This window comes from Osmerus eperlanus, chromosome 24, assembly GCF_963692335.1.
Source record: "Osmerus eperlanus chromosome 24, fOsmEpe2.1, whole genome shotgun sequence".
Taxonomy (NCBI): domain Eukaryota; kingdom Metazoa; phylum Chordata; class Actinopteri; order Osmeriformes; family Osmeridae; genus Osmerus; species Osmerus eperlanus.
The window spans coordinates 2,664,019-2,689,018 of NC_085041.1; the positions used below are offsets into that span (position 1 = coordinate 2,664,019).

The window sequence follows — 25,000 nt, forward strand, 5'->3', positions numbered from 1 at the left end:
TTTACACTCCGAAACAGAGTCTTTATCACGTTTGAGTTTCAGTCGATGGTGTTGGATGACTGTGGTTTCGTTATGAAATTTGAACCAGAATGTACCCAGGCGCTGGGGGCCAGACACCGTTTACAGTCTGACCCCTCGGTAGGCTGGCTCCGCTTGAACCAACTGGACCAATCACCAGCTCAGATGGAGCCGTGTTGATGTCACAGTTGCCACCCACACCCTGTGACCACAAGGGCTTCGTTAGAATTAGCACCAGTCGACCATAAACGGCCCCCTGGCACAGTGGGCCGTTTATGGTGTAAACACAGATTGGCCCGTTTCCTCATGTCCCGTGACCAGTCGTTCTGTCGGGTCTGGACAGCGATGAAGAGAGGCGTCCAGGGCCAACAATCAACGACCTATCCCCCCTGTTACTACTTCCAAAGCAGAATCGTATGGTTACTTTGAAGGTGAATGAACACCCGTGGATTTCTCTTTCTCACCATCTAAAACATGTCACAACCTCCCTCTCAAAACGGTGTTCCCAGACACTGCTGGGGCACAGTTAGCATCCAGGCTAGGTTGGAAATGCAGCTGTTTTCCCCTCGTGGTGAGACACACATTGCGGCGGCTGCCACGTGCGTGCAGAGGACTCTGCTCGACGGCGGGGTCGAAACAGCCTCTGACTCAATGTGAAAAACCACAGACCCTTTGCGCTGGCGTCATCGGAGTTGTAGTCCCCACTATGCTTTCAAAGAACCAGCCGCCAGAGGAAGAAGAGATGTCTTGTTAATCAGAAAGCTCGGGTGGAGGGAGGGAGGGTCTGTGTGACAGCGTGACTGTTTGAGGGTAAGGACTGAGAAGAGACAGAGGGCCAGGGAAACAGACAGAAAGAACATGAAGCGGGGTTGCCAGATGCAGAGATACTACCACCCCCCTCCCACCCCCCCAGGTCGCACGACGCCAGGCAGTCCCCCCCACAGGAAATTAGGGAGATCTAATAAGGCGTCAGAGGGCCGGGGCCCAGGTCCCCCTCCTCCCCTCGGCAGGGCAGAACGACACGTACGGCACCAGCTGCTCACGGCCCACTGCAGATCAGCCCTGCTATCGTCTGACGCTTTGAAAGTCCGCCCCGACTCCGGAGCTTTTTTACCTGCGACACCCGGATATCTCGAGTTACAGCGGGCAGCGTGACCTGAGGCCCAGGAGACACTGCCACTGGGTCACTGTCTATCCTGCCAGTGGGTAAGGCTCCTACCAAGAGAGCAGAGTTTAAACAGGAAGCGCTCAGGTGACGGCAGGATGATGCGAAATGCTACTGAACCACCCCTGGAGACGATGGTCGTGTCCCAGCGTGGGCGGGTGTGGGAGGGCAGGGACTACGTTCAGTGTCGGAGTAGGACCGAGAGAAGAGGCCGGGCGAGGAGAGGAGGAGTCCCACTGGTTACTTACTGGTTTCCAGATTGCATAGGACAGTGGGCGCTGTATCCGGCCTGCTGCGCGTAGGCCCACGAAACAGAGGGATACATGGAAGTCTGCAACACAAGAACACACAAGGCTTCCTTCAGTCACTGGCCGGCCGTGGACACACCTCTTAAAGGCGATGCACTTCAGTTCAGTTCAATGCTGTTTCAATAGTTTTATAGATGTTAGAATAGATGTTTTTTATAGTAAGGCTACACAATACACAACAGAAGCTAACACTTTTTTTTAAAAATCTATCTATCTATCTATCTATCTATATATATATATATATCTATATATATATATATATATATATATCTATATATATATCTTTTTTAAATATATATATATAGATATATATATATATATATATATATATATATATATATATCTTTTTTTAAGAATACAGGAAATGTTGACGACAAAGTGAAGGTTTGGTTTATATACAAACATTTCCCCAAATGTCCCAAGTGATACTTTCATTTCCACCAGTCTTATTCCCTCAGTACACACCCATGTGTGAAAAGGCCAGTGACTCCCGTAGGCGTTTGTTTGACATATAAGATTTTATTTTTATTTTTTTTACCTTGGTCTAGCTGAAGCATTATAAATCACAGAAGTCCCCTACAGGTGACGAACACAGACAAGGCATTGATGTCGTTAGCCTGGCCTGGATCTCTGAGTCAGGACAGGAACCAGAAACCACTAGCCGAGTCTGACACGGTCTGTGTTCCTGTCCAGGACGTGTCACAGGCCCTCCGCAAGGGCGCCCTGACGCTGAACGCATGGCCGTCACCGCTTGAGTTTCAGCTCATGCTCTGGTTAGGGACTTATTACTCAGCAGGAGTCATGAGAGGTTAGTCGAGGCAGGGGATCTGTTGACAGTCGTCTTCAGAATTTCCACCACGGCTCCCCTCTCATTCAAGACTCTATGCCGAGGTGTGCGCTGACTATGTTTGGCTGCAGTCAACACTGACAAAGACAACGGCCTGCAAAGCAACCTTTCGAAAGAAGCAGGCTGACTCGAGCTGCAGAATACATGGTCTGATGGTACATTGAATATCTTGGGTGCAGAATGATGCAAAGTCCCTTGGGCGCAACACCCACTATATATAGAGGCTCCTTGATGGAGGGAGGGGGAGAGGGAGGTGGGGGAGAGAGAGGAGAGAGAAGAGAGAGAGGAGAGAGGACAGAGAGAGACAGAGAGAGAGTTAGAGAGAGATATCTACCTCCACGTTGGAGGAGGCCACTGTGAACAGGCTGCTGTCCAGCTGGGGGCCCTCGGGGTGCAGGTAGTTCTCCCCGTCCATGACTGGTGCTGAGGGGAGGGTGGGCGTCAGGCTGAGATCCCACACATCACCCTTGGTTGGCTGAGCTGACCTCTGACCCCTGACCTGGAACGACGAGTCCTGCTGAACTCCACCTAACAGCGCCCAGCAACCTCCATGACCTACGGGTGGAGGAGAGAGAGGCAGGGAGGGAGGACAGAGAAGGAGAGATAGGGAGGAGGGGGAAGGTGGGTAAAAAGGAGGGAATTGAGGAGAGAGAAATAAGGCAGTTAGTTCAAACCCATATTCCTATTGAAGCGGCACTAAACAGGAAGTTCTGGCCACGAGCAGCGCGTGGAGAGATGAAGCCGTCAGTCATATGGCACAAACCCAAACGCTGCGTGTGCCGGCGCTGGACTGAAACCAGCTCAGTGATAGCGAGTTGGCAGCGAGTCACATGACACCTCGCTTCCCTCTACCCTTGACTGACAGGCCTCATTTCCCTCATGGGCTGTTGACACGGAGGACACCACACGTCAATCACTGCGCATGCTTCTATGAGGGGTTGTTACGGGAACGGAAAGACCCAATCAGGAAGTTGGCCTCACGTGATGCCACCATACCCACATCCAGTCCTGAACCCCACAAAAAAATGAGGAATGAGAGACTCGCTCTCGACTATTTCGGTTCTCTCTACACAAAAAATAAAATAATCCAAATGCTAGTCATGTACCAGAATTTGACGGTCGAGATATATATTTGCGAGGGTTGATATGCTGATGTGACAATAAACCGAAATAGGGACCTCTTAATTGGAACTTCCTTTATGGCCCTTGTCATAACTGGGTGAAGCCTGCCCCCCCCCCCCCCACATCCCTGGAGGTGGTGGTGGGGGGGGTGGCAGTACATCCTCACAGAGTTCAGATGAGGGTCTCCACAAGCAGGTCTTTGTGCTAGCCTAGCCCAGCCTAGCCCAGCTTAACCTTGTAGAGCCCAGTCCATGCTAACTAAGGGCAGCTAGAGAGGTTATGAATAGAGGTCTTGTTAGGCCTTGGAGTTTGATGCTGAGTAACAGCATCCACGACCCCTGAGGATTGAACAGGAAGAGCAGGAACTCTATCAGTGGCAGCAGGGGGTAGCCTCAGGAACAGGGCTGGGCCCTAACACTGTCAAAACAGAGGAAGTAGGCCTGGTGGAAGCTTCCAGATGGGTCTGGCGGAGGACAACAGACAACTCAAACAGGTCGAGCAGGGAAGGAGGAGTCTGGTGCAGAAATTCCACAGTCAAGACACCCTTGAAGGCTTTATCGACTGACAAAACACAACAAGCCTGCATCTCTATCCTTCACCCTTCTCTCTTTTCACCAGTTGTCCATCCCAATATTCCACATCTCTCTCTCTCTCCTGCATTAGAACTACCATCCCCCCTTCTCTCGCCATGCCGACGGCAGCAGCGCGGCAGCAAACGTCTCCTAGCAACGGAGAGGTGTCCATCTTTGGCAGCCCCTGTGTCTCCGAGGACAATCGATACTGATCATTATTTGCCTCCCAGATGTCTTCTTCCTGTAAGGCACTCTTATCATTACTGGAAAATGGCAGGGAGGGGGAAGGGGGGCACACTAAATAAAATGAATGAGAGAGCGAGCGAGCGAGCGAGGGGGGGGGGAGAGAGAGAAAGCGAGGGAGAATAACAGAGAATGGCCAACAATGAGGTTGTTTATATGTATTTTAGCCTAGCTGAGAGAGACATCTATTTACTTTTCCTGGTTTTTAAAGGCACGCCTGCTATTTAGGTCCTGTCTTGTGTCTGGGCTTTTTATTAACCCTTGTGCTGCCTTCGGGTCACATGACCCAAAGGTTCATAACGAACCATCGTTGTGTTTACCCAATTTTACCCAATACAAAAACAAATAAAAATAATTTTCTTTTAACCTTCGCAATGTGGGGGGTCTGACGCATGCTTACAAAAATACAAAATTGCTTTACTTTGTTTTTGTATGCGGTAAAGTTGTCGCAATACGACGGTGGGTCACAACGACTGAGGGTCAGAATGACCCGAAGATAACACAAGGGTTAAGACGTACTCCGAGATGCTGGGGACCCATTTGACAGTAACACAGGAAACATTCCAAATCAAAAGGTTTGTCCCAATACCATACTTATACCAGTATACTATGACCGATACAAAATATTAAACTGCACTGCAATGCTGTGCCGACTATGTGGTATGGTAGTATGGGTATTGGAACACACCAAAAGCAGTGTTCCTGGTGGTAGAGGTGTGGAGAGAAGGCAAGGAGGGCAGCGCAATAGTATGTTCCTGGTGTTCGAGGTGTGGAGAGGGCAAGGAGGGCAGCGCGATAGTGTGTTCCTGGTGTTCGAGGTGTGGAGAGAAGGCAAGGAGGGCAGCGCGATAGTGTGTTCCTGGTGGTAGAGGTGTGGAGAGAAGGCAAGGAGGGCAGCACAATAGTGTGTTCCTGGTGGTAGAGGTGTGGAGAGAAGGCAAGGAGGGCAGCGCGATAGTGTGTTCCTGGTGTTCGAGGTGTGGAGAGAAGGCAAGGAGGGCAGCGCGAGAGTGTGTTCCTGGTGGTAGAGGTGTGGAGAGAAGGCAAGGAGGGCAGCGCGATAGTGTGTTCCTGGTGGTAGAGGTGTGGAGAGAAGACAAGGAGGGCAGCGCGATAGTATGTTCCTGGTGGTAGAGGTGTGGAGAGAAGGCAAGGAGGGCAGCGCGATAGTGTGTTCCTGGTGGTAGAGGTGTGGAGAGAAGGCAAGGAGGGCAGCGCGATAGTGTGAGAAAAAGACTGCTGGAGAAAAAAGCCAGTCGTAGTGTGGTATAATCTGCTCAACCCCTCTTCTGGGTGGTCTGTTGTACACCTAAATCTGAGGGATTATCTCTCTCACACACACACACACACACACACCAGTGCGCATCAACACACACTTTACGACAAGCTCGAAGCTTATCTACACTAACTTTTTTGATCATATTTGAGAGGAAAAATGAGCTTCATGCGTGTTGCAAGGCTGACTCCATGCCCAGTGTGGGCCAGGGGCCCAGGGGCCCAGGCACACAGGGGTAAACAGAGCCCAGGCACAGTGAAGTGTCACTGCAGCGCTGCCTGTCTGTCTGTCTGATGAAGCACATGGAACGACTCCAGGGAAGAGTGACTCCCTCAAGCTGCTAAGTCACAGCTAAGCACTCATGAGGCTCTCACGCACACACACACACAGAGGAAAAAACAGCACACACACGCACAAAGTGGAAAAAAAGTGTGCACCGCACCCACTCACACAAAACAACAACAGGTAGTTGCTGTTGTCTATGGTAACAGTCCAGGGCTAACGGTCTCATAGGCTGGAATCTAGACTCGGAATCTGAAGGTGTTGGACAGTGTTGGTCTCGAAGCAAACCAGCCTATTAGCCCCTCTGCTAAACCCATCCATTGGTGTTACATCTATGGGGGCCGGGGGTGAAGATTCATCCTTCTTCATCCCTCACACGTGTGATCCCTTGCTCCTCTGCCGCCCTCATCCTCTCATCCTTTCATCCCTCACTCCCGGGGCTGAGCATTCATCCTGCTTAAGATACGCAAACAAACAACAATCCTTTAACCCGGCTTGGCTTCATCTTCATTAACCGCCTTGTAAAGATCATCACGTTCCCATGACGAGAGCGAGACACGCCCACGCTCAAACACTCACCTGTTCAGTCGGGTCTGCCAAGACTTCAGACTTCAACACTGATGACATTCAGTCCAGTACAATTACCAAAACACCTCAAAGGCAATCCCAACCCATTTCCATCCAGTAAACGTTCTCCAAAACACATTTAACTTAATGAGGGAGACAGAATGTAACATGTTTGATCACCCTGGGTTCGAGGATCACGGGCCAGACTTTAAGATAAATTCATCAGCTACACCATGAAAAATTCATAAAAAGGAACAAGTGACTTCCCTTGGAAACACATCCGTCATTCAAAACAGCCTGCATTATTAATCGGACGCTTTTCAACACACAGTGACGCTTTCTGTTCCACTGGGGAGACGCTTGGAGACTCAGAGATCTGTGAAGAGCTTAGCGCAGAGGCGAAGACAGACCCACAAAGCCAAATGATCGAGTCTTATAAAACACAAGCCTGACAGAAACAAATGGAGTTTTTAAGAGCTGCGTTGTTGGTTATCGAATTTCTTCCATTCAAATATTTAACGCTTGCGCGCGCACACGTACCTTTTATAACGGTAAGATGATTGTTAAGATGCCTAGTTGGAACACTGCTCAAATTAAGGTATTTATGACTGTGGGGGGGTTGTGACGGTAGGTGTGAATTTTCCTCGTCAAAACAGTAAACCCAGAATGACACGCCTCCACGCACACAGGGCCCACCACTTCAGAGCTGACACCCTGACTGTGACTGTCACCAGGAGAAGGCCAGTGTGTGATATTCGACAGACTAATCTGGCGAGACTGAACCCAACAGAGCCCTGGTGAGTCAGAATGGGTCTTTTGTTGTGGTGGAAATGAGTACAGGAGAGGAGGCGGGGCAGGGGGGAAGAAACCACCAGCATAGAGGGGCTTAATGACGGCCCTATAACCACCACCCCCCCCGCCCCCGCCCCCTCACACACGCCCCGCCCCCCTCACCACCAGGAGCCACTAGATCAAAGCTGGCCAAGATCAAAGAGGAAGGAGATCTACTCTACTTAGCAGCTCCATGCCTCCTGCCATCTCTCCTCAGGACGCGCACACACACACACACACGCACACGCACGCACGCACAGCCTCTGAAGGCAGACTCTGGTCCTTGCTGTGTGTCCACTAGGCAGAGATGGACAGAGAGACAGAGCTGCATCCAGTCCCAGAGACAGGAGAGGGGATTAGCAAATGACTTCCTAGCTGCCTGAAAGAAAGAAAAAACTCCCTCTTCATTATTGCAGAAACACACCGAGACAGAGAGACATAGAGAGAGAGAGACAGACAGACAGAGAGGTGAGGGCTACTCTAATTGGCGCACACACAGTTACAGTAGCTGAACTGGGGAGGAGTGAACGATGTTGGGCCTTGTGTTCAGCCAGGCTGCATGCGTCCCAGTGAGCTAACTCAGCTGTGGGCTCCAGCTGGGCTGGTGCGCACACACACACACACACACACACACACACACACACACACACACACACAGTGTGTTACATGCAGCTTGTGTGTGTGTGTTAAGTAATCACAAAATAAGAGTTGGGTTGCCATGGAGGGCAGAGGCCTGTGAACTCCTGTGTGGGCTGGAGAACGTCCTGCTTTTCAGGACAGCACAACGTGTACCAGCCAGCCAGACTGCCAGCCAGCCAGCCAGCCGGACAGCCGGCCAGACTGCCAGCCAGCCAGACTGCCAGACAGACAGCCGGACAGACAGCCACCATGCAAAACTATCTTCTAATCCAGGTAAACGGACTCTGCATCTCAGACCTTCAGAGCCTAATAGAATGTACAGGTCTGGAGGGTAGACAGCAGAGGTAACCGGCAGTATTGGCTTTAGCAGGCTGTAGTTCTGCGCAGAGGCCGTAGCGTTGCCTCCGTAGTTCTCCCTAGACCTTTCAGAGTAACAAACAAAAGTGCGGGTTCAGAGATCAGAGAAGCAAGGCTGTTGTGATCTTTCCAGTCGTCGGTTTCTTCGGAAAGCCTACAACGTCTTCCCTTTGCCGCAGGGATCGGGTCTAGCTGCCAAGAAAGCACCGATACGGCTGAATCATGCTAAATCAAACAGCATCAGGAACCATTATACTTTGTGAAAGGCCCAGACCGGGCTGTTAGGGACTGACTTGGGAGAAACGAGGCACCTATGACATTTGGAGTGCACTGGAGAGCCAGACTGGCTTCTCCCTGCAAGACGGCATGGAGCAACTGGAAACTGGAGATGGGGGGACCTGGGGATGAATGCTAAACTACAGACAGGCAGACAGACAGGCAGGCGGCCAGGCAGGCAGGCAGGCAGACAGGCTGACAGACAGACAGGCTGACAGACAGACAGGCTGACAGACAGACAGGCTGACAGACAGACAGGCTGACAGACAGACACCAGAGTAAGTGATGTAAACATGAACTTTTATTCTGAGCGACCCTGAACCACACAGAGAGCAAGACAGATATTGACAGACAGTGGGATTGGGTAGAGGCAGGGGCTTATCGGCTTTCTGCTCTGCTCTCTTTGCAGCCGCAGCCAGACCCTGACCCTTGACCTTCTCTGGGTTAGGGTTAGACCATGACAGAGATCTACAGGGAGCAAGGATCCCCATCATTATCATCAGCCACTCCTGTGTATAATTCCTATGTTGGGCAGCTGAAACTCAAGCTCTTTGGAAAAAGACTGTTCTATTCACCTTAAACTCACCTTTGGCCCAACTTCTCGATGATGTGGAGAGTTTAAAAATCCCCCCCCCCCCACCCCCCCCCCCCCCAAAAAAAAAAAAAGAATCCTAACAATAACATGAGTCCATCTCCTGGGAACGACCATGCCCCAAGGGCCAATCCTGGACCGGGGAGAGACGTAGCGCTCCCAGGGAACGGCTCCTCTTTCAGCACATCTCAGAGGGCAACAAAGCCCAGGCAAATCTCCCAGTAAGTACCGGAAGGTTCCGTCACTCGCACCGGTAAATTGCATTTTTTCCTTCACACTCGTACATGATGAGTTAAGATGAGCGATGGCAGACGTTTGAAACACTAGGAGGCTGAAGTTGACCTTACCTGAGATCTACTCGCAAAACTACAGATCAAACACAAACTCTCATCATTTCAATTTCTCAATGTATTTTATCCGGGTCTCTTAACAGTCCAAAGATGTGAAGATATTGGTTCGCTAGTTGTAGGCTAGGTCTTAACACCGACTAGGCCGGTCACATATTCCAACAGTGTAGATGGGCATAGTTCTTTAATATTTCCGACCATGTCGAGTGCAGTGTTTGCTTTGCAGCCAAGGATGTTTACCTACTTCTTAACTTACAGCGGCCCACTGAATGACCTGCCATTGAACATTCCCCCCCATGCATTTCAATCATCTTCTGATCAGCTCTTGGGCGAAATGCACAGCACAAGCCAGGGTGTATCCCCCAGCACCATGTTATAAAGGAGCTCTGTGTCTCTGACACCAGTATAAGGAACAGTGGATCCTTTTTATTAGGAAAAGTAGAAGCTGGCCTTGTCTCCTTCCCATAGCTCATGTTTAATACATGAACTATTACCTAATGAAGGCCAGGTTCTACGAAGGCCAGGTTCTACGAAGGCAGAACAGTCCAACCCCATTACCCATCCCTGACCTCCTTCCTCTAACAATACCAGCAGCACCACCACTCTACTTTCTACACCACCACCACTCCCACATTTCATTCTTGCTCCAATCAGCCCAGAGGCCATAAATGAGATTTATCACTGACACCGGCCGGGGGGTGGGGTGGGGGTGGGTGGGGGGGGGGGGGGGAGAGAGAGGTAGCAGAAGGAGAGCAACAAAAAAAACATGCCTGAGAGAGAAAGAGAGAGAGATGGAGAGTATGAAAAGACACTGAGAAAGAGAGAGGGAACGATATGGAGAGCGTGAAAGACAAAGAGAGAGGAAGAGAAAGAGAGAGATGAGTGATAGAAAAGAAAGCGATGGAGAGGGATAGACAGAAAGAGGGTGAGAGGCCAAAAGAAAGACGGTATGAGCGAGATAAGGAAGAGAGGAAGGGGAGAAAAGAAAGAAAGGAGAAAGAGGGAAGGGGGAGTGGAGGAGCTCTGGGCTGTTTGGGTGCATTAACCCTTGTGCTGCCTTCGGGTCACATGACCCAAAGGTTCATAACGAACCATCGTTGTGTTTACCCAATTTTACCCAATACAAAAACAAATAAAAATAATTTTCTTTTAACCTTCGCAATGTGGGGGGTCTGACGCATGCTTACAAAAATACAAAATTGCTTTACTTTGTTTTTGTATGCGGTAAAGTTGTCGCAATACGACGGTGGGTCACAACGACTGATGGGTCAGAATGACCCGAAGATAACACAAGGGTTAAATCCCAGCAGTGTGTTCACTCACAGACTCCTGTTTGGAACAACAACCAAGGCTTGTGGCCTTCAAGATCCCATCATAGTGGGGGGGAAGCCTGTCCACCAACAGACATATTGACTTCACACACACACACACACACACGCACACACACACACACACGCACACGCACACGCACACGCCAATTAAACATGTCATCAAAGGTTTGGTAAAAGAATGTGATTTGCATGTTTGCTCAAGTCAATACTGTTGACGGGCTAGCTCGTTCATCTGATTTTGTCATGCGAGTTTTATCACCATCTGTGTTCGTGCAACTGCATGCTTGAAAACACGATGCATTTCATCAAGTCTTCTGATATATTTTTGGTTGTTAAATGTATTTTTCATATATTTGTGACAGATTGATCCAACATCACAAGACATAACAAAAGAACAGTGTATGGTCTTTTTTTAAACATGCAAACAGAGAGAACAAACACCTATTGATCCACAGTGGTGTTCTGTGGGAAGGGAGAAGTAAGCCTGTGGTTTTCCAGCCTGTACTTCAGCTTCACACTAACGGTTAAAACAGCCTGTCTGCTACCGTTACCATGGAGTAATGGGAGAAAGATGGTAAGGGATCCAAATGACACCAAAGCCACTGAGTTAGGCAGAAGGTTAACAGGGAATACTGTGAGTCATTCAACCTTCAATCATCAAATTGCTTTCTTGACTTGAGGGGAAATCGTTGTACGGATTAAAAATTGGCATGGAAACCTGTGTTGAGGTCAGACTATTGGTCTATCCTTTACACACTGGCAGTTGTGCCACAATATCAAACTGTGCAACTAGAAATGCCAATAGAATTGCTTGGTAGTACAAGTGGTTTTCTTGCTTACATTTAGTTTGTTTGCAAAACTATTTTAGCCCAACATTTAGGGCTAATGTCGCCAGTGTTTTCACTCTAAAGATTACAGACATGGTAAATATATTACACTCCACATCAACATTATAAAAGATGCCTACATTATCTGTGACAAATCGTTTTTTTGTTGAGTAAGGCTGATGATTAGGGGGGCCATGGCTCAACACAGCTGTCAGTACTCTGAAATGTAGGCTACATTCAGATGCATGCACCCCCCACCCCCACCCCCCTTCTCCCGAGAAGAACACTGCGCTTCTGTACAAACTACTGCTAGCGACAACTTTTTCTTTTCTCAACAAGTACAGACAGGTCTCTGGCTATAGAAAATTGTGAATCTGCCTTCCAGCCACAAGTCCGTGAACCTGAGAATTCACGTAGAAAGGTCAAAGAGTCCATTGAGAGACAAGAAATGTAACGAGGCTAGTTAGTGGTTTGGCACACAAAGACCACACAGAATATTCCCCGAGTTGAGCAACTACACGTTTGATAACTGATCCAATAGTGTGATGATCATAATCTTGAAAATGAACAATATATTGACTGGATAATACGACAGTACAACAAATATCAGTAAATATCGTATTATATAAACCCTGATACAAATGAATTTCAGTTGTTCTCCACAAAAATTAGCAATCAAGCTAGCTAACGAAAACATGAATTAGAAATAATAGAAGATACATTATCCAAGACGGGTCTAGTTTGACTAGCTGGTTAGCAACAAAGATTCCTCACATGGAGTCTAGATACCATTCTATAAAACAAGGAAAGGCAAATATGAAACAAATAGCAAGGCGTTATCTAGCAAGCGTTAGCCAGCTAGATAGAAGATCTAAGAAAGTAGTCAAGCTAGCCTAGCTATACTATCAGGAGCTGACAAAGCTGTGGCTAGCCACAGTAGCTCGCTTGCTAGTTAGCTAGCTAGAGCCAGCTAGCTTTCGGTATCGACGAATAACTTCGAAAATGACATTCACTTTACAACAAATAAGACATACGTTTGATAAAAACAAAAAATGCACGTTGCATCTGCTAGCTAGCGTCATACTAATAATAAAGCGAAATATGATATTTGCTTACACCTAGCTAATGTTAGTCAACCGGCTAGCATATTATCCATAGCTGTGACGACTGTTGGCTAGCTGGCTTTTTCAGTCTTGCTAGCTCGGCTAGCTGTCTACATGTCGTTCGCACACAGTTTTACGTATCTGATAACCTTGAATTACACTTACCAATAATGTGTTACTTATTCTGAATCCCAGTTTCTTTTATGTTTCTGGTTTTAATCGAATTCGCGCCTGTATTAGATCGAAACGTGAAATTTGGTCGAACTTATTCTTTTCAGTTGTTTTCTTCACTTCCTGATAGAGACGGTGCCATTTTGCCAATCCAAGGGAGATATTTCCGCTGCTGTCGTCACACAAGAATGCCTTATTGCCAGTTGCCCGTGGCTTATGGATGTCATGTCAACTCCATGTCTTTCTGTGTAGCTGAGATGAAGTGTAGCTACATTTGACTGTTTCTGATCAAACTAAATCATTCTTGTAATTTATGTCGAAAAAGAGAACAGGTCAGACTAGTTATAACATTAAGCGACAACAACGTACCCATTAGATTATGTAGACTATAGGTTTGAACGAACCCGTGCTGGGGTCAGGTGAGACAAGGGATTGCCCTTTTCCTTTGCTTCAAGGCTACGCCCTAGTTGAAAATAGTATGCCTGGAATGGATCTGATTGCATGTGTCAGGACATAGATGGCCATGTTACCCCATCAGAACTGCAGGATAAACAATCAGAGTAGGCTAATTCTGCTACAGAATATTGTTCTGTGTCTGTGAAACACTTAACAAGACCAGTCATAGGGATAATATTAGTGTGAGTGTGTTTATTCCCTGTATGTAAGCCTATAAATGTGTACTTTACACCCTTACATGAGTCACTGGGCCACACAAGCTTATACCTGGCTGTCACCTGCACTCTTCTAGGTTCCCCCCTTCAAATCTAAATGATTATTCACTTATCACCTCCACAATGCCCACAATCAATCTGACCGATATGGAGAATGCACTTTTTATATTAATTTTATTGAGATTAAGTGTTGGGCCCAATGTCTGTATTTGATAATGGACCAATAGGAGTTGCAGCTTGTGTGTGCTTCTTTGTTGCTGTTTCTCCTTTTGTCACATGCATCCTTCCCCGATGACGTATCGAACGATGCAACTGGAAGAGGTCCAGTAGTTTCCAGTAAATATATCCGAGGCCTTCCTGGTACAACAGTGTTTTTTTTTTGTCAACAATGGAATGGGGATGAAGAGGAGCACAGTGTGTGTTATGTTTGTCTCTCACAAGCAGGTCGACAGGGGACAGGTTAGGACAGAACAGTGTTTTGTAAAGTCTGTCCTGTGATGACAGCCATCCTTAAGACAACAGTGAAAAAGTGCCCAAGTATATAATTGGGGTAAAATACTGGACCATGCTACCTACCTGACGGAATGGACAGCACACAGAGTATTGGTTCAGATCCTGACCCCCCCACACACACACACACACATATATATGGGGGGTGTGTTTGTATGTATGTACATACTATAATAAGACATCTTCATCTTATCTTTCTGTAAGTACCAGGTGCAGATCCTGCAAGGTGCTGCTTGTGGGATCACACTTAAATCTGAGATATGTGTCATCAAATATTTAAACGTTTACAATTATAATGAATCCTCTTCATGCATATTTTATATAAAATTCCTTGAGCAGTCTCGTGTTTTTGGATGTGGCGCCCTCTTCTGGACACAACATGTAACGTCAACACTGCAAACCATTTCCATAATACTAAAAGACGGTGGATTGCTAAATCAATTCAATAACTTTTGAAAGGTAATTATGCCTAAATTTGGTTTGGGTTGATAAGTTTGAATTGAACACAATGTGTCACGTCTATTATACCTACTCAAATGATATCAAGATTAAAATAATTTAAGAATCAATGCGCAGTCATTTCATGAAGCGCAGTATAGGCCCATAAAGCTAAACACAATGTAGGCTATTGCGGTTAAAAATGAGGTGCTTAAAGTGGACCACATCTGATACGAATTATGTAAATCTCTGACAAAACAAGTTGCATAACTTGCCCTAAAAGCTCCTTTGTGTCCAGGTCATAATTCCCCTTGTTAACGCGGAGTTTGTTCCAGGGAAGCCAGAACTTGATTAATCCACCCAAAGACCAGCCAGACGGTAAGAGTTGGTGTTCTTCTTTACGAATGCAAATTTTCACTGTGTTTGATATTAATATTCTACCCATTCAACCAATCAACACTGCTGTCATTGCTTATTTGTTATTTTTTTTAATCAAATATAGAAAATAGATATTAGGCTAGATTGTACATAGTAGCCAACATAGTTAACGTTTTAGTAGTAGGTAAAGTTAGTACAGATCGTTGAAGATCGATTGCATGTATGTTTTTTTTTTCTTCACAGCGGCTGATATTTATCCAGGGACTGTTTTTCATCTTTTGAAAAGATGGAAGTATTTGTTTTCCTATTTTCCTTGACGGCCCTCGGGGTCCTCTATACTATGAACAATGTTCCGGAGTTGCAAGAGTAAGTGATCACTTTTCTAATCAAAACAGACTCGAATGCCATCTCATATGTATGATAGATTGTATATACTTAAATGATAGATTGTTAAGTAATTATATATATATATATTAATATAGGACAATAGTAGGCCTATAGGCTACGTCTCAACTTAATTGTGCAGGTAATGACCTTTACAATGCGGAACATTTTATTTCTCACCGCTTGAGGGCACTATCAGCTCGTGAGTGTACCGCATTGATTTCTTAATTCACCTCCCCCCCCCCCCCAAAAAAAAATGTCGAAATCTGTAAAACTCCGTGAGTCGTACTTGTGTTAGCCAACTCGTACTTTCGTCGTCTGAACCCATGTCATGATTGCACAGATTATAAGACTCGTGTAGGCCTATTGAATGTCGAAGTCAAATTCCATGCACGCCATCTGAAGCACGCCATGGAAACGTGTTTTATTGTTGCGAACACAGGCCTGTAGTTGGGAAAGGATGAGCTGTGACACATGATGGATGTTTTCGGGCTGCAACACGAACAACATTCAACAAGAATGAATTGCGGGCTATAGTTAGGATGGTTATGGAGGCACCACTCTTCCAGCCTTCCCCTGTCAGAGAGATTTTTCTCTTTTTGAGCACGTCATCCTCCCCCTTGGTGAATCTTTGTGCCGGCACTCTGTGTATACTGACAATCAATACAGGCAGCAAGGAGGAGTTTGATGAATTGCTCCTGACACACAATGTGCATTGTATTGTGTCGCTTTGCAAACAAACAGCTCTGTGTGCATAAATCTTCTATCCGGAGGTACAGCTTGGGAGCTTCCCTTTGGCCTTGTTGTTTGGTATCCTCTACACACATTGTACGTTTGGAGAGGAATGCTGTTTACAGGGGGATGCCTCGAGCACATTCATCTTTCTCTAGCACTGCGATTGTGGCATGTGACCGAATGGGAGGTACGGGTGACCTTACATTCCCTTGCTCTGATAGCTGGACCCCAAGGAGGCTTCCCGCCAACTTCTCCTAAATTCTCTCATTCCTAAATCCCATGTCTTCACTTGTGGTGACAAGTTATCAACAAACAAGCTCTGTTGGATGATTGAAGGTATCGTTGCAGAAGAACATAGGTGACCCTTGGGCTGGATCCATCACGCCTTGAAGCCTTTAATGCTGTGGTGACTGAAACACGGAGCTTACTCGCCTCACAGCCGACCCTCCAGGGTCCCCCTGGAGAGACCCCCCCTCCAGGGTCCCTCTCTCCAGGGTCCCTCTCTCCAGGGTCCCTCTCTCCAGGGTCCCCCTCTCCAGGGTCCCTCTCTCCAGGGTCCCCCTCTCCAGGGTCCCTCTCTCCAGGGTCCCTCTCTCCAGGGTCCCTCTCTCCAGGGTCCCTCTCTCCAGGGTCCCTCTCTCCAGGGTCCCTCTCTCCAGGGTCCCTCTCTCCAGGGTCCCCCCCTCCAGGGTCCCTCTCTCCAGGGTCCCTCCCTCCAGGGTCCCCCCCTCCAGGGTCCCTCTCTCCAGGGTCCCCCCCTCCAGGGTCCCTCTCTCCAGGGTCCCCCTCTCCAGGGTCCCTCTCTCCAGGGTCCCTCTCTCCAGGGTCCCTCCCTCCAGGGTCCCCCCCTCCAGGGTCCCCCTCTCCAGGGTCCCCCTCTCCAGGGTCCCTCTCTCCAGGGTCCCTCTCTCCAGGGTCCCTCTCTCCAGGGTCCCCCCCTCCAGGGTCCCCCTCTCCAGGGTCCCTCTCTCCAGGGTCCCCCTCTCCAGGGGCCCTCTCTCCAGGGTCCCTCTCTCCAGGGTCCCTCTCTCCAGGGTCCCCCCCTCCAGGGTCCCTCTCTCCAGGGTCCCCCTCTCCAGGGTCCCTCTCTCCAGGGTCCCTCTCTCCAGGGTCCCCCTCTCCAGGGGCCCTCTCTCCAGGGTCCCTCTCTCCAGGGTCCCTCTCTCCAGGGTCCCCCCCTCCAGGGTCCCTCTCTCCAGGGTCCCTCCCTCCAGGGTCCCTCTCTCCAGGGTCCCCCTCTCCAGGGGCCCTCTCTCCAGGGTCCCTCTCTCCAGGGTCCCTCTCTCCAGGGTCCCTCTCTCCAGGGTCCCTCTCTCCAGGGTCCCTCTCTCCAGGGTCCCCCCCTCCAGGGTCCCTCTCTCCAGGGTCCCTCCCTCCAGGGTCCCTCTCTCCAGGGTCCCCCTCTCCAGGGGCCCTCTCTCCAGGGTCCCTCCCTCCAGGGTCCCTCCCTCCAGGGTCCCTCTCTCCAGGGTCCCTCTCTCCAGGGGCCCTCTCCCTGTCAGCCTCTCACCTGGGCAGCAATGCAGCCCTTCCTGTCCTCAGTGACTCGCACATCCGAGACTCTCCCACTCCCGCTCCTCCCTGAGCTCTGGGTGTTGGCGTAATGATGGCTCCCTCCATCTTCCCATTCTGGTAGTCAGGTGGCTGAGCGGTTAGGGAATTGGGCTAATAATCCGAAGGTTGCTAGTTCGATTCCCGGCCAGGCAAAATGATGTGTCCTTGGGCAAGGCACTTCACCCTACTTGCCTCGGGGAGAATGTCCCTGTACTTACTGTAAGTCGCTCTGGATAAGAGCGTCTGCTAAATGACTAAATGTAAATCACTCATTAATTAACAGTGCAGAGGAGACCTTAGATGGAAACTAATTGGGAGAGAGAGAATGAGGCAGAAAATTGGTGGGAGATTGCTCTTTAGAAAGCACAGACTGAAAGTATGGAGACATTGTACAACAGCATTTGAATAACACTGATTGTCCCTAATATCTTATCATCACTCTCTCTCTGTCCCCCCTCCCTCCCTCTCTGTCCCCTCAGACCTTATGTCATCCTGCAGGTCGGTGCTGCAGTGCTGGTGTTTGTGTTTCTAGTGTACCTCCTGATGGCATGGCGCAACCCACCCAAAGACCTCCTATTCTTCGGTATTGTATGATCTCTGATTATTTATTTCACAACATTCCCATGCTTCATGTCTCCAAGCTCAACTTTCCTGCTTTTGAAAACGCCTAAAGAAACATTTCTCTCCGTTTACTACGGTGTTCGCTGGGTTGGATTCCAGTGAACTTATACGATTTCCAGATTTTCTTTTGCCCTCATGTGAGCCAGATGAATTGTTTTCATTGTGAGTCTGCTGAAGCCTTGAAATCTTCTTAGCTACAATAGGATCACTGGTTAAGCTGGGAGGCAGACTGGCATTGTGTCGTTGATGACGTGGAGGGCACCAACAATGTGGTCTTTTACAACACACACACAATCTCATAGTAGCGACTGTTTAAATAACTCGACATACGTCAAAGGCATGTGAAATTAAATACCTCAGTAGCTCAAGACAGGCTTTCCCAACTCATGTTGTTTCGACAGCCCTCCGCTATGCTATCAGAGCCCGAAGATTTAACCAACCCAACATAGTGTTTGACGACTTGGCAAATTGTATTTAGCTCCACATCATTAAATTTAATTGATCGCCATCATCTGAATTTTCTGAAAGAACAAACGGATAGATTCCACTGCGATTCATCCTGATCGGAACGACAATAGAAAATTCCTGCATCTCATCCGTCGTCTGAGAAGCGGTCGTGAGTGTCCAGTGCCCACGGCCATGCCAGCACTCCGGGTTACAACCCACCAGGATCACCCCCAGGGGCTCTGCATGGCTCCTCACCACAACACCGACCCATAATCCTCCCTGCTGTCCTCCCTGTTAGACCCCGAGAGATAACCCCCCCCCCCCCCCTCCCTGAGGATTACAGGGCCACAGGGTCGCCAGCAGACAGTGTGTGTGTGTCACTATCACAGTGTTGATCAGCGGACGGCAGAATGGGAAGGTAGATGGGATACGGCGCTGGAGCCCGATCATCAGTGAGAGAGTCTTCCTCCCCATCGCTCAGACGCACGGTGGGGTCATTGACAAGGACGTCCGCCAAAATGGAGGACCCATTTAGTCTGCGTCTCTTACAGAGTCTCTGTAAACCTACAGTATTCCCGTGCTTGGAAACGTACAAGTTGTTTTACCCTCGTCCTGCCGGCTCCAAAGAGAACGCCGTAAATACGTCTTGTTAAGTGTCACAATAAGTAAGTGTTATCAATGGAAGGTGACCGTCCAGAGTTCCTTAAAGGGTCAGAGCTGTAAACTACAGAGGAGAGAGCCAGTGTCTGCATCAGCACTGCGTTTCCAGTTTATCTGGCCGCCATACTTGAGCCTTCTCTGGCAACTTCCCTCCCTGGCGTACGATTAGGTGTCTCCCTGGTTTATAGGCAGAGCTGCAGGCAGAAGGCCCAGGCCCAGTCTGTCTCCATGCCTGGCAGAGGTGCCCTCGCTCTCACAGCTGGGCTCTTAACCTGGGGGAAACTCAGCCCACAGCTCCCAATATAAATCTCCTTCCAACCTCTATTGCTGGAGGACATCATTATCTCTCTCTCCACAGCCCTGGAAATCAATAGCTGGTTGGTTGCAGGGAAATATTTTAAACACAGATAGATGAGAGAGGGGTTGAGAGAGGAGGAGGAGGAGGAGGGGGGGTAGAAAGAGAGAGACAGAGTGAAGGAGTCTCACGAGGGGAAAGAGAGGTTGCATTTTTCACCCATCCAGTCTTGTCAGAGCGTCTTTACAAGAAGTAAAGAACTTTGTTATTCAGTTTATGAAAGAGTGAGACAGTGCAGATTGAGTAATTACATAGAGGATAAGCTCACCCTTTATCATAACCACAATGGGAGCATAACGATCATTGTTCTCTCCCTAGAGCTGCTTAACAACTTGAGTTTTCTGAGCTGAATTCCTCAACATATTGTACGAGGGCTTTTCTTTTACCAATGCTGAAATATTTTACAAATGCAATCAGTTTGTCAATTGCAACAAAGAGGGCTGAAAAACAGTTACACATTAATCCAATTCATTTTTAGTGTAATTGAGGCATTTAAATATAAATGACCTTGTTGACTTGCTTTAGAATGAACTACTTTCAAAAATGATTGCCGTTCCCCACACTCTCTCTCTCTCATCCATCTCCATATGAAAACATATCGATTTTTGTTCTGGCCTCCACAGCGTTTGCAGTTTTCTCCTTTACGTGTGTCATCGACCTTGTAAGTGCTCTGCAACACGACGGCTGGATCACTGGATTCATGGAGTTTTACCAGAAAGCGGTCAGTATTTATAATGTCTTCTTTTGTGTGCCATCTTTTACACGGTCCCCCCACTTTCAAAGATCTTTACGGCCTCACAGCTCTCCTGACAGTACCGATCCTCCACCTGCAGGGGGAGCCCTACCTTGGAACAGCCTACGGCATCATGATGTGCTACTGGGACGGAATCGTGCACTTCATCCTGTACCTGTTCATGATCTGCCGCATCACTGAGAGGTGAGGGTCGCCTGGCCTTCAGCTCGTCGTCTCTGAGTGGATGTAACAGAGGTGGTTCGGTGACTACGCACAGCTCTTGAACATGCTTGTCTGGGAACCTGAGAATAATGCTGGGCGCCTGACTCTGTCCATGTCTACTGTACCCCCTTCCTGCAGAGTCCTTGGGTTAGACGTTAGAAACCCTTCTACTGTAGATAAATATTAAGTGTATATTCTGCATTGTCCTATTGACAGTGTATCTCATTGATAAACTGTACGTAGTTATATGTGAAAGGGAGTCAGGTGGCTGAGCGGTTAGGGAATCGGGCTATTAATCAGAAGGTTACCGGTTCGATTCTGTCCGTGCAAATTAATGTTGTGTCCTTGGGCAAGGCACTTCACCCTACTTCCCTCAGGGGAAATGTCCCTGTACTTACTGTAAGTCGCTCTGGATAAGAGCGTCTGCTAAATGACTAAATGTAAATGTAGATATGCAAAAACAAATGTAAATGTAGACATTCATAGTCAGAGCACTGACTTTGTGGTTCCTCCATCCAGGAAGGACTATCGCATCATGGGTCTCTTCTGGGCCGGTTCCCTGCTGGCCAACATGAGTATCTTTGTCACCGGAATCGTTGTAGGTGAGTTCCTCTTTCCTCCTCCATCCCAGCACGACAGCCTGGAAATCAATGGAACATCTGGCCTGCCTCGTATCATCAGTGTCACAGTTTAGACGTAGAACAGGAACACACAGCACACGCTCGCTTTTGTACTTCACAGAACAAAGCGAAAATAGACAAGGCATCTGTTGTTGGAAGTTTCAAACGGCATGCCAAAACCTGCCGGAGATCACACTGATCTCTGGGTGACGTTCTCACCAAAACGTTTTGTTTATCAGTCACCCATTTACTTAAGATGTGGCCATGATTACAATTAATTACAGTCATAACTGGGTTAGAATAAAACATTTAAATATGCGTTTTGGTTGATCCCCTTTTGGCAGAGCCTCGTCACTGTAGCGTGTGTGAGACTCATGTCACCTTTCAACACGGTTAAAAATAGAATGCTCTACTTCTGGAAGTATCGTGGAACTCATTGTTCTAGAATCCCTGGGATGAAGCAACGGCATTCTCCCCCCTCCCTCTCTCCCCCCCTCCCTCTCTCCCCCCCTCCCTCTCTCCCCCCCTCCCTCTCTCCTCCCCCATCCCTCTCTCTCTCCCCCATCCCTCTCCCCCCATCCCTCTCTCTCTCCCCCATCCCTCTCTCCCCCCATCCCTCTCTCTCTCCCCCATCCCTCTCTCTCTCCCCCATCCCTCTCTCCCCCCCCTCCCTCCCTCTCTCCCCCCTCCCTCTCTCCCCCTCCCTCTCTCTCTCTCTCTCTCCCTCTCCCCAACCTTTTCTCCTCATTTTTCTCGCCCTCTTTCTATGTCTTCCTCTCCTCGTCTCTGTTCCCTGGTAGGTAAACACGGGTCAGATATTCGCCCTGCCTTCTGGCTCAACATCCCCTTCCTGCTGGTGCCTGTATGGGGGGCGATCTCAGTCTTCACCAGCGCCAAGTCCAAGCAGCTGACTGGTGGATACAACGTAAGTTGTAAAATGTAGTAAATGTTTATTCTTCTAGAATCTGCTCCTTCATCTAAAGGCTCCACTCCTTAAACAGTGTTTAGGGGACAGGTGAAAACAATCTATTAAAACCTTGGCTAATTGTCTATTTTTATGACCTCATCAGACTATTGAAACTCACCCATCTCCCTCCACAGGCCATGTTCGTACAATGCATGAGGCTGATCTGGCGTCCTCAGGACTTGATGCTGGTGCTGTTGGCCCTGGCTGCCATGGCCTTCACCATCTTCAGGGGCCTGGTGAGACACTAGACACCTCGTCCTAATGCTCCTCCCAATGACACTAGACAGCTCCTGGCCATGGTTTCACACTGGTTCCTTCTTCGTCAAGTGAAACAACATGAAGGGAATGCTAATGAGCCCAGCCCAGTGGGGGAGAGTATTTACAGGGAACAGAGCCTAACACTAAGCTTCATATTCATGTGGCATGCGATCCGATAGACAGCTGGTTAGCTGCTCGTGGTGTGAGCAGATCCACTGAAAGATCCGCACTCACTTTTAATAGCCGATACAGTACCTTCTCCCCCTACAGAGGTGTCATTAGTGTCATAAATATTGTAACCAAATAAGTTATGGCAGCATCTGGGCAGACAGACTAACCCTTCCCTGCTGTGTGTCTCCCTGCAGGTGGCTCTTGACGCTCCCCTGGAGGCCTGTACCATCTACCTCAAGCAGTACGAGCCTTACCTGAAGGACCCCGTGGGCTACCCCAGGGTCATGGTGGGTAATTTAGACATCAGGCCCACCTGAGCGCAGCGCCCGCGGCCTACGTTAACGACCTAGCCTCGCTCGGGTCGAAGTAAGCACATGCCCGCCCCGCCACCATGTTGGGTGAGATCAGCAGCAACTTCCTAGAAGAGTGGCTCTTTCTTACTTCTCTGCCTCTCTCTCTCTCTCCCCCCCCCCTCTCTCTGCGTGTCTCCCAGAAGTGATTACACCGCTATTTTTCATCATTACATCAACAATGAGTCGGGGGCGAGAGACCAGTGCCTCCATGTGTCCCTCTCATTTGTTAGTCTGGAGTTGCACTGCGGTGACTGGATAGAATCACAGCCCGAAGGTTTCCTTCATCTGCAAGCTGTTTTTCCGAGTCGTGTCGGGGGGTTCTTAGACGAGTCAATAGGTTATCCAAAGACCTTGCTGCGGCTCGAGTCCTGGCACAATGGCGGTTCATCGATCAGGCAGGGAGCTGCATGCTGAGAAGTTGATAAGCTAATCCTTCCACTGAGCCCGGCAGCGCGGTGGGTGGGAGAGGTGTGTGTGTGTGTGCGCGTGAGTGTGTGTCACTGCACATCTGAGTGCATGCCAAAGCTGTATGTGTGTGTGTAATGGTATGTCTGTGAGCATGCCAAAGCTGTGTGTGTGTGAGTACGTGTGTGTGTGTGTGTGAGTATGTGTGTGTGTATGTGTCTGTGTGTGTGTGTGTGTGTGTGTCCAGAAATGGATTTCTCATGGTTGCACTGCTCTTGCGTTGACCGACCTTTTTAATCATTGACGGTGATAAACCACAGCAAGCAGACATGACCAGGAGCAAAGCAGACACACTCCTAAACACTGAAGGGCGTTCGTGATTGGCTCTCAGCTTCTGGGATCAGTTCATTAGGATTCATCCGGACGGCAGAGTCCGAATGAAAGCCGTTGCTCAGGGGTATACGTCCACACGGCAACACCTGCAGTAAACTGACTTTCATGCTGCAAATGCTCTCCACTGAAGTGAGAGTCACTTCCAAAAGTGTGTTGGCTGCAGTGGTGGTCATCAGTATTCTGTGGGGGTACTACATCTGCTGCAGCCCTGGTCCGGCTCTACAGGAGATGAGGATGGACTGTATTAATTGTCCATTGAGGTGTCAGAGCTCCCCTGTGAGACAGGGAATTGTAACACTTTGTCTCTGTGTCTCTCTCTCTCTTAATCTCTCTCTCTCTCTGTCTCTCCATCTTACCACCACCTCCCCTCTCTCTCTGTCTCTCCATCTTACCACCACCTTCCCTCTCTCTCCGTCTCTCTCTCTGTCTCTCCATCTTACCACCACCTCCCCTCTCTCTCCGTCTCTCTCTCTGTCTCTCCATCTTACCACCACCTCCCCTCTCTCTCTGTCTCTCTCTCTGTCTCTCCATCTTACCACCACCTCCCCTCTCTCTCTGTCTTTCTCTCTGTCTCTCCATCTTACCACCACCTCCCCTCTCTCTGTCTCTCTCTCTGTCTCTCCATCTTACCACCACCTCCCCTCTCTCTCCGTCTTTCTCTCTGTCTCTCCATCTTACCACCACCTCCCCTCTCTCTGTCTCTCCATCTTACCACCACCTCCCCTCTCTCTGTCTCTCTCTCTGTCTCTCCATCTTACCACCACCTCCCCTCTCTCTCCGTCTTTCTCACTGTCTCTCCATCTTACCACCACCTCCCCTCTCTCTCTGTCTTTCTCTCTGTCTCTCCATCTTACCACCACCTCCCCTCTCTCTGTCTCTCTCTCTGTCTCTCCATCTTACCACCACCTCCCCTCTCTCTGTCTCTCTCTCTGTCTCTCCATCTTACCACCACCTCCCCTCTCTCTCCGTCTTTCTCACTGTCTCTCCATCTTACCACCACCTCCCCTCTCTCTCTGTCTCTCTCTCTGTCTCTCCATCTTACCACCACCTCCCCTCTCTCTCCGTCTCTCTCTCTGTCTCTCCATCTTACCACCACCTCCCCTCTCTCTGTCTCTCCATCTTACCACCACCTTCCCTCTCTCTCTGTCTCTCTCTCTGTCTCTCCATCTTACCACCACTTCCCCTCTCTCTCCGTCTCTCTCTCTGTCTCTCCATCTTACCACCACCTCCCCTCTCTCTGTCTTTCTCTCT

The 25,000-nt window shown here is 48.9% G+C and overlaps 2 protein-coding genes across 3 annotated transcripts in view; one reads left to right on the forward strand and one right to left on the reverse strand.

Annotated features, from left to right (window-relative positions):
• sbno2b (strawberry notch homolog 2b) overlaps nucleotides 1-13,065 on the reverse strand; it is a 48,472-nt gene extending 35,407 nt beyond the window's left edge. For both annotated transcript variants that reach the window (XM_062450202.1, XM_062450201.1), the window contains exons 1-3: nucleotides 12,869-13,065; nucleotides 2,673-2,893; nucleotides 1,432-1,514 (exon numbers count right to left, since the gene is read on the reverse strand). In XM_062450202.1, the coding sequence (XP_062306186.1) occupies nucleotides 1,432-1,514; nucleotides 2,673-2,753 (164 nt within the window). In that variant the 5' untranslated portion in view covers nucleotides 2,754-2,893; nucleotides 12,869-13,065. The remainder of the gene's footprint in view (nucleotides 1-1,431; nucleotides 1,515-2,672; nucleotides 2,894-12,868) is intronic.
• A 1,728-nt stretch (nucleotides 13,066-14,793) lies between these two features.
• The window catches only part of tm6sf2b (transmembrane 6 superfamily member 2b), an 11,543-nt gene continuing 1,336 nt past the window's right edge, over nucleotides 14,794-25,000 (forward strand). Inside the window, exons 1-9 of the mRNA XM_062450249.1 lie at nucleotides 14,794-14,871; nucleotides 15,115-15,237; nucleotides 18,024-18,127; nucleotides 20,251-20,348; nucleotides 20,461-20,564; nucleotides 21,102-21,184; nucleotides 22,003-22,127; nucleotides 22,304-22,405; nucleotides 22,793-22,885. Coding sequence (XP_062306233.1) covers nucleotides 15,158-15,237; nucleotides 18,024-18,127; nucleotides 20,251-20,348; nucleotides 20,461-20,564; nucleotides 21,102-21,184; nucleotides 22,003-22,127; nucleotides 22,304-22,405; nucleotides 22,793-22,885 — 789 coding nt within the window. The 5' untranslated portion in view covers nucleotides 14,794-14,871; nucleotides 15,115-15,157. The remainder of the gene's footprint in view (nucleotides 14,872-15,114; nucleotides 15,238-18,023; nucleotides 18,128-20,250; nucleotides 20,349-20,460; nucleotides 20,565-21,101; nucleotides 21,185-22,002; nucleotides 22,128-22,303; nucleotides 22,406-22,792; nucleotides 22,886-25,000) is intronic.